The sequence below is a fragment of the Micromesistius poutassou genome, assembly GCF_964030765.1.
Source record: "Micromesistius poutassou genome assembly, chromosome: 22".
NCBI classification, from domain to species: domain Eukaryota; kingdom Metazoa; phylum Chordata; class Actinopteri; order Gadiformes; family Gadidae; genus Micromesistius; species Micromesistius poutassou.
Window position 1 is genome coordinate 9,157,255 of NC_140292.1, and position 10,000 is coordinate 9,167,254.

At 49.5% G+C, this 10,000-nt stretch overlaps 1 protein-coding gene across 1 annotated transcript in view; it reads right to left on the reverse strand.

Annotated features, from left to right (window-relative positions):
* mrrf (mitochondrial ribosome recycling factor) overlaps positions 1 to 10,000 on the reverse strand; it is a 19,016-nt gene that overhangs the window by 7,773 nt on the left and 1,243 nt on the right. Inside the window, exons 2-4 of the mRNA XM_084486525.1 lie at positions 8,138 to 8,325; positions 6,957 to 7,109; positions 1,708 to 1,826 (exon numbers count right to left, since the gene is read on the reverse strand). Of these exons, the coding sequence (XP_084342651.1) occupies positions 1,708 to 1,826; positions 6,957 to 7,109; positions 8,138 to 8,312 (447 nt within the window). The 5' untranslated portion in view covers positions 8,313 to 8,325. The remainder of the gene's footprint in view (positions 1 to 1,707; positions 1,827 to 6,956; positions 7,110 to 8,137; positions 8,326 to 10,000) is intronic.

Consider the following 10,000-nt stretch of genomic DNA (forward strand, 5'->3'; position numbering starts at 1 on the left):
CACACGTGTGTACATCCGCCCACACAAGTTCAAATAAACCCTAGTGACGGGGGTGGTGCTGTTGATTGGTGTGTGGTGGTGGTGGAGACGGGCTGTGATCAACAGGCCTCGTGGAGCCAGCGGTGGTGGTGGTGGTGGTGGTGGTGGTAGTAGTATTAGTAGTAGTAGTAGCCGCTGGTAGCTCCGCTGTAGCTTCCCAGGCCTCCGTTAATGGATGTATGGAAAACAATGGCGAGGGTCTTGGGTTCACTAGGTAATGGATAGGCATCATTATAAGCCTATTAGAGTAGAGACCTGTGCAGTCCCCTCTGTGTGGGCTATGGGGAACCTAGGCTGAGGTGGTGCGTGTGTGTGTGCGTGTACGTGTGCACGTGTGTGTGCATGCGTGCGTGCCACGCGGTTGTATGCGTCTGCTTGTGCATGTTCTGCAAGTGTGCACGGGTCTGCATGTGTGCACGTGTGCGTATGCGCCGTGCGTGTGTATGTGTGTAGTGTGTGTGTGTGTGTGTGTGTGTGTGTGTGTGTGTGTGTGTGTGTGTGTGTGTGTGTGTGTGTGTGTGTGTGTGTGTGTGTGTGTGTGTGTGTGTGTGTGTGTGTGTGTGTGTGTGTGTGTGTGTGTGTGTGCGCTCATTTGTAGTAGGGCCTCTGTGAGTCAGGCCTGGCTCAGGTAGCACACTGGAGTATCGTCTGCGGATGCTCTGATAAATTCCCACATTTGCATTATGGTTTGTGAGCATGAAGCAATGAAACGCTACACCACATGAAAGGACCCCGGGACCAGAAACACGTGTCGGGCCTTTGCTTGACAACCTAAAACTAGACATACATACATACAGTGTGTATGTAATGTCATCTCCAGGCTCACGGGCCGGGGAAGGGGGTCCTTATGTTACACTGAGGGAGATTTCCTCTGGGTTTCTTGGGGGGGGGGGGGGGAGGGGGACGTTTCACACAAGACGTATCACTAGGGGGGTCCGGGTGTGATGTGCACAGTGGTAGGCACTCTGCTCGCATTAACATGTTCACGAGGCATCATCTGAAACGAAGCACGGAGGAAAAGGATAGGGAGAGAATGGTGGCACACAGAGGAAGTGTATAAGATCCATCCATCCCGACCGGAGGGTAAGGTGAGGTCATTTCCTTTTCTGTTTCAACTCACACACACACACCGGCCCGACCACACACACACACACACACACACACACACACACACACACACACACACACACACACACACACACACACACACACACACACACACACACACACACACACACACACACACACACACACACAGCAGCGGCCTCACTAAAGGGGACCTTTCAGATCATCCATCAGATAGCATCTCAGATAAAGTTGCGGAGGGAGAGATGGACGGGGCTTAAAAAATAAACAGATCTAAAAGATAGATTTACTTGAAGACGCGTGAACTTGATCAAATAGACAGATCGTTCCCTCTGATTTATTATGGAGCGTTTAGGAAACACAGACAGATGAGAAGGAAAGGAAAGGAAGGCGTGTGCGACTGTGTGTGTGCGACTGTGTGTGTGCATGTGCGCGTGTGCGTGTGTGTGTGTGTGTGTGTGCGTGAGTGTGAGAGAGAGGTGTGTGTGTCTGTGTCTGTTCGCGAGTGTGTGAGTGTGTGTGACTGTTTGTGTGCGTGTGTGCGTGCGTGTGTGCGTGCGTGTGTGCGTGCGTGCTCCTTACCTCTGGGGAGCTGGTCATGTTAACCACTATGAGCTGAGGAGATTTCATGGAGACCTGGCCCAGCTGGTTGAGGGGGAACTTTCCATCGGGGGTGGTCACTACGATGTGGTCCAGAGCCCCTGAAACACACCGCGGGTTCTACGTGAATACAAAGCTGTTCACTTCCTGTGGATCGTTCACTTCATGTTAACATAAATATAAAGGATCGTTAGGATCGTTATATAAAGGATTGTTCATGAATATAAGGGGCGGGTCACTTCATGTTAACGTGAAAATAAGTTAATTTCATGTATACATGAATAAAAAAAACATTGTCATTATTTTGTGTTAATTTGTGTTAGCTAAATGAACACACTGGGAGTATAAGCAGCGTTGCAGACTTTTTCTCTCTCCACCGTTTCCCCACTAGCCGCGGTCTTCTTGCAGTAACAATTGTACATAGCGGGCGCTGCCACTCTGCCCAGCCACTGCATGTGTATTTATCCGTCTTTCACCATCTGCACATGCGGTGGTACATGAAAGGACCTACAGTCCAAAGCTGGAACCACTGATCCAATTCACCAGCTCAGGCTTCACACAATCAGCATCAGAAGAAATCAAGTCTAGTCCCGAAAATGTAACCACAGAACTCCTCGTCTTCCCTGATGTCCGATCGTATGTGAAACACTGGGACACCTGCCCAAACGCTACGGCACAAAACAAAGTGGGACGCTATCAAGCCGTCAACGGAGATCATGAATTGGCAGCATCTCTTTCTCTTAGCGGGGAAGCAAAGCAGAAACAACTGCTCCCCGAGCACAGGCCCAGGGCCCGCAGGAGAGCTGTGAAACAGATTAGCAGACACGGGTCGTCCCGCCGTCACCTGGCAGGAACAGGATATGAGGTCACTGTCACGGACAGGGTGGGCGCAGATACGGATGACCTTTTACCTTCCGAGGAGCGAGAGCGAAGAGAGAGGCCACTCAATCTTTGTACTTTGTTCTCATTTGTACGCACATGTATTCAGTGAGCAGTATCTTGGAAGTCACTTAACGAGGCACTTGGAAGTGAGGCGGAGGAGAATCAAAAGCACACCAGGGATATTGGAGCCACTACACCCTTGAAGTGCTGCCGCCAGAGCCTAGGCAACGGATCTGATTGGGGGGGGCTGCAGCTCTTTAGAGCCTCTGGACTCGTTCCCCGTAAATGAAGACACAATAACAACCAGAATTAACCAGAATTACTAATATGCTGAGTTTGCTATAAACCGTGACCTTGGCTTTCAAGAACAATAATAATTCCCTTTGCTCCCAAGACTTCCTGGAACGGGAAAGAAGTAGGGAAGACAAAGTGTGGGCCGCCCTGAGAGCACGGACGCCAAATGATTTCCTTTGATTTCATTTCTTCCACATCGCTCTCCATCTCCGTTTGTCCGTTCTTTTTCCTCTCTCTTGCTCCGTCCATCTGGATTCCCTCAAAAGCAGTCATTTCCTTCTTCCTCACCTGTCTTCCATCACACCCCTCCCTCCCCCCCCCCTCCCCTCCCATGTCCGGGTGAAGCCCGGGTGTCGGGGTCGTGTATGTGGTCCATAGGGGGAGGGGAAGTGTGCCAGGGTATCCCCTCAACTTAAAGGTCTCTTCCCGTCTTTGACTCGGAACAGGGTACCTTGACCGGGGGGATAAAATGAACGCCTGTTCTTTCCTTGTTACGGCGATTGAACCGCGGCTCGTTTCTGAGTGGCATGATGGCCCGCTCACTGCCAGCTACTCTCCATACCGGTGAGACGCTCAACGTCCCGCTGGCTGCAGGCTCCAGACCGGGGCTGTCTAGACCTCCAGCACCTGAAAGGCAGCCCTGTCTAATGACCAAACACAACTACTCGTCTGTGTACCTGTGTGACTTTCTGTCTGCCTACCTGAACACACTGTGTGTGCGTGTGCGTGTGTGTGTGTGTGTCCGTGAACTCCTGTCTGTCTCTTTGCCAACCGGTGCAACTTATGTCTGCACCTGTGACCTTCTATGTGTCTACCAGTCGAGCGTGAGTGAGTATGCGTGTGTGTGTCCATCTGTCTGCCTCTGACATCCCGCCCGTCCGCCTGTCCATCAACCAAAACGACGGTCTCTGGACGCGTCCGTCTGTGACCTCCTGTCCGTCCATCTGTCTGTCTACAAGTGACCTTATGATCGTCTGCTTCGTGTGTGTGTGTAACCTGTCTCCCCACAGTGTGTCACTGCACATCTGTGTACGTGAGAGATGCACACACACACACACACACACACACACACACAGACAACCACGAACGCACAAAGCGCTGGGAGACAAGAGACGAGAGACAGACTGGATCTCGATCCAGCCCTGCTCAACACCGACTGAGCATTACATCGAGGTGAGCTTTTGAACTCGGGACGCGTTCCAATCCTCTCCAGCCACATAATAACGGTGTAGTGCTCCGACAGCGCCGGCCCCGTCGTGGTTCAAGCCTTGGGATCGCGGCAGCAGACACACTTAACCTGGGAAGGCTCATTAAAGTCCGTTAAGGCAACGTCATGGCACGACGAGGGCTGCGGCTCTGCTGCTCTTCTGGCTGCGGTCGCCGTGTTCCAGGGGGTAACAGATACGAACGAGGCGGGGGAAACACTATCTATCCTCAAACGGAGAGGGATGAAGGTCCACAGACAGGCTCCATGTGTCCCTGTATAGGGAGATGTGTTGTCATCCGGCAGTGGAGCTAAGCTTTAGCTTACGTCAACCCCGGTATTAAACTACAAACATTGAGCGGCAGTCACAGAGAAAAATACACATAGTTACAAAGTTTGGCCAAATGCAAAAGTCTGTACCGTCAAAGAAATACATTTCAACTGGGACTTCTGAGGACCTAAAGGAAGTGGATTTGATTTTGAACATAAAGGGCACTTCTTAGTGTGCTTTGACTAAATACAGTCTCCATAGCAACGGCTATAGTGTAGACACCCCAGGAGATTACAGGATACATACTAACATAGTGTAAAAAGGGTGTGTGTGTGTGTCTATGGATCATCATAACACTCTACTCTTGGCCATTGAGATGTTCTGGTTGGTCCAAATCTCAAACAAACGTACGGAAGCACGCACGAAACACATGGACTACAAAGCATTATCATATGAGGAGTGCGCACACACACACACACACAAACACAATACACGCACAGACAACAATACACATTCACACACAATTGCACGAGTGAACCAACACACACACACACACACGTAATGAGAGCCAGATGATCTGACCATGGAACGAACGAACGAACACACACACACACACACACACACACACACACACACACACACACACACACACACACACACACACACACACACACACACACACACACACACACACACACACACACACACACACGACGTCATTTCATTCCACCACTTCATCCTTTGCAGCCAGTGAGTTTCTGCTGTCAGCCCTAAGTCCTGCTGCCTCCGCAGATTACTGCGCAGCTGGACGGACACAAAGGAGGGGGGGGGAGGGGGAGAGGAGATGGAGGGCAGGGCAGATGGTGGAGGTTTTGGTGAAGGAGGACGAGGGGGGGGGGGGGGGAAGGGGGGCAGGGGGGTATGAGGCAATGAAAAAGTGAAGCGATCGTATTTTAAAAGGGTGGAGGTAGAAGGTGAGGTGAGGCCTACAGAGCGTGGCCGGAGAGGCGGTGAAAAGTGAGAAGGCCGATTACTCACTTGGGTCTAGATTCAAATAAATACAAGGACGCAGGACACGGAATTGGAGACTGAATCAATAGATAGAGCTGAAATAAATCAATTGCAGCCTGAAAGTACAAGAAGTGGATTTCTGAGATGCATGTTGACAAAAGAAATCCGGTTAGGATTTTTTTTTTAAAGCTGCATCTGTCCCATCGTTGCAACGTTTTTTGGATTATTTAATTACGCACCGATTGGAAACAGCGAGTCTTTCCGAAACAAAACGCAAAAAGGGAAAGTTTGCGCCAGGAGAAACTGAAAAAAGCGGAAGATGTAAACTCTAAATCCCCCCGGGAGCCTCCATTAAATATGGCAGGAGGTCGCGACCCGGATGTAGTCGCGGAAGGCGAGGTCAACCAGAGGTCAAGGTAAAGGTCCTGCTGGGGGATGCCCTTTGCTCAGCCCTCAGGCTCTTGGTCAGGTAGATGCAAATCGAAGGGGCTCCCCGGGGGGCCTCGCGCACAAAAAAAACAACACGTCCGGGAGATGACTTTTATGCATGGGAGTTAATACGGAAAATCCCCCAGAAATGGTGCCATGAAACCAAGCAGAAGGGCCTCGCAGCTCTGGCCCCATGTGTGCTGAATGATGTCAAAGTCAACAGTGGGTAAATTGGATGCGTATGGCCGCTGACCCGGCAGCACGGCCCGCTCACCGGGGTTTCCACCGCCGTCACTGGGCAGGCGGACGCTGAGGGGCCAGCGATGGCGTGATGCGGTGCCGGTCTCCTCGGGCACGCCATTGTTTCAATAAAGAGTAAAGTAGTCACACAGAAGTAAACAAATAAACGCATGTTATTATATTAGGTTATTTATCTTACGTGTTGTATTTCAGAATTCACTTGTTAATTGTTTATGTGTGTTCTTAAATATAACAATACAAGTGGTACTAGTATCCCAATGAACAGACGGTCATATCGATTTCATGCTTTTTTTTTTGATAAAGAAGGAAACAGCAACGAAACAGCAACGAAACAGTGACTCATGGACGACGCTGATCCCCGTCTTGTACTCAGGCTAGCCTGCTTCAAGCAAAAAGGTCTCCTCCACGACCTAAACATTGACCACAAAAGCCTTGATCCCCCGGACCCTTTTTCATTGCAGCCGACATCTGAGGACACGCTTAGGACGCGCCAAGGACGCGCTAAGGACTAGACTCTGCTGCAGCACCTGTTTAGGTCAACTGATCCTGTTGTACTGGTCGGTATTCCTGGCAAAGTGAATAAGCTGGATAACACAACAAAAAAAAAAAAACATCAACGCTGAATCCGAGACCTGGGGGTTTATCCTCGCTTTAAGTCTCTGTGTTGTGTGTATGCAAGTTATTATCGAAATGATGCACACAGTCTCATGGGGCCCAGCTGTTTCCGAGACAATAAATGTGCACGAGAAGAATGAGAGGCAAGGGGAGGGCGGGAGAGGGGAAGGCGGGGGGGGGGGGGGGGGGGATGGAAAGGAAAGGAGGGACGACGAGGGGGAAGGGAGTCGACGAGTGGCGACCGAGTCATGGGCTGCCATCTACCTGGCGACGTTCTGATGCTGAGGCTCCGCGTGAAGTCGTCCTTCAGGGTGTTGAGCACGGCCGTCATGTCCCCCTTCACCTCGTCCAGATCTATGATGTCTTCCACCAGCGCGGAGTTGATGTTCACTTTGGCTGACTGACCCTTCGCCTTGGCTGGGATCAGGCAGCAAGGGGAGCGAGAGCACAGAGGAAAACAAGAAAATAACAATAAAGGGTGTATAGTTGGATATTGGGACGGACGGATGGATGGATAGAGACAGACAGACGGAGAGAGAGAGAGAGCGAGAGAGAGAGAGAGAAGATCCTGTATATACATAGATAGAGAGATGAAGAAAGACATATAGATGGAAGCATGGATGGATGGATAGAGAGATAGATAAGAGAAATAGAGATAGATAAAGCGGGAGAATCGATAGATATATGGATAGATTAAGATGGATAGATCAGAGAAATAGCGAGATAGAGGGATAAACAGATTGATATAGAGAGAGATAGATCAGAGAAATAGCGAGATAGAGGGATAAACAGATTGATATAGAGAGAGATAGATCAGAGAAATAGCGAGATAGATAGAACATAACATCCCGGTATCCTCTCAGGCTTCCCTGCTTGTTCTGGGTGTGCTACATTCAAATCAAAACAAGCCTGTACTTTACATGTCATACTGGTACTCAGCGCTGAGATATGAGGCGATGTACCTTTTTAAATCTACCTTTTGTCACAAAGATGCTAGATGCTAGGGCTCTACTGTGGAGTACAGCGGTTTCCAGCCTCTTGAAAGCTCTTTCATGGAAGGGGGGGGGGGGGAAAAAGCAGGCGGGCCAATCTCAGGACAGGACCACTGGAGATAAAACGCCAGCCTCTATTCAGCCTCAGACATTGCTGCTCGAGAGCCAGCAGCAGCCCCCCCCCTGCTCCACAGTAAATAGTAGCATGCAGCGCCCCACTCCCATGACATGTGCTGCGTATGAACACATTGAATATCTTATCTACTCTGTAACCAATCGCCCGAGTCAGTAGCAATTACCTTTACTGCAAAGCCCGGATTTAGGAGAGTATTACATAGTGTACATGAGTAACAGGAAGCATCTAGACAAGCATCTTTAGCGGAGATTACATTTAAAAGGAAATAATTGCCTCTGGCCCGGTAAAAAAAAAGTACGGCACGGGTTGGAACGCACCTTTGGCCTTCTTGGTGGCATAGAACCTGGCGAAGGTGGGGGTCAGGTGGGGGTTCTGGTGCGTGAGGAGCGGGGTCGTGACCCGGGCTGTGGCCAGGACCCTGGGACCGCTGAGCTGCCGCGCCAGGGCATGGCCCAACGCGGGCCGCAGCAGGCCCACGAGACTCAGAGCCATACCTGGGGATGACCTGGAGGAATAGGGAAGAGATAGTAGAGTGAGGATCATAATGGAACTGTGGATCATGTGGAGGCACGTCAACTGATTATGTGAGTAAGAGATGAGATTCTGAGATTCTTACTTTAGATTATTCTTCACTATTTCAGTACACAGAATTGACTGGAAACTGGGAACATCTGTGTAGATTCGATGTATCCCAAGACCACTTATTTAGTGTTTATAGTCTATGTTAGGTTACACCTGCCTGTCTTTTGTATTGCCATAATTATATTATGTTTTAACTCCAGATAGACAAGTTTGATTTTTTTTTATATATATATTTGCAGTAACCTATGTCTACCAGTAGGGGGTATGCCAGCTGTTTTGTTTGGACTATTGTACGACAATGTTAGCCTCAGCATCCATCACAGTCTTTAAAATAATGTATTGCAAGCATCTGCTAATGTTAAGCCCTCTTTCATGTGTATTTTGTGACAACAGCAATAGGAGCATTTCAATAAAGGACCTAAATAAAATGGGCTTGCGTGAATTGTATTACACCTCTTTAAAAGCCCATAAGTCCAACCGATTGAATGAAATATAGCTTAAGTGCACATACAATATGAGCGATTGAAGTAGAGTGTAAGAGAGAGAGAGAAGAGGGGCTAAGAGAGAGGGGGAGAGAACGAGAGGGACATAATAAACTGAGAAAGAAGTGTGGGTGATTTATAGGCTATGGTTAGAATTTGATTGAAATCTCCGACACACACACACACACACACACACACACACACACACACACACACACACACACACACACACACACACACACACACACACACACACACACACACACACACGTATCTTATACAACCCACTAACCCCTAATAGGTGTATCTATACAACCCACTAACCCCTAATAGATGTACCTTATACAACCCACTAACCCCTCATAGGTGTATCTATACAACCCACTAACCCCTCATAGGTGTATCTATACAACCCACTAACCCCTCATAGGTGTATCTATACAACCAACTAACCCCTAATAGGTGTATCTATACAACCAACTAACCCCTCATAGGTGTATCTATACAACCCACTAACCCCTAATAGGTGTATCTTCCCAGAGGGGAGGCGGGGCTGCCAATCTGACAGTCCTCAGCTCCCAGAGACGGCTCCTTCTATTCACCGCCTCACACTGCTCTCTCAGTGCTCCGCTCCCGCCCTGCTCCCCACTACTGAACCCTGGCCGACATGCACGTACGTGCACAACCAGTCACACCCCGCCCCCCCCCCCCCCCCCTTCACGGACACACATAGCGGAACCGCCGCCTTTCAGCGGCAGTGGGTGCGAACGGCCGGTGGTGAAACAGTGTACACAGATATCCGACATGACACCTCCATTGTGCGCAGTGTGTTTACGCTCTTAAAAAGAAATCGCACGCGAGAAGCAGACGTTTGATGTGGGATTGAGTGAGCTCACCGACAGAAAGCCACACACATCGATTTTCATCTGTTTGTTTGTTCTGCGTTCTGCGTGTGTTTTTTGACCTTCTGCGAGACATAATACAGTGTAGTGGGACCAAACCTGTATCTCAGGCTGGTGTGTTTGTGTTTGGGCCAGTGATACCCAAAGCCTCGTCCTACCTTCAATAGGGACACCATCTACTGATAGACTGTGTCAATAAATACTCTATACTATC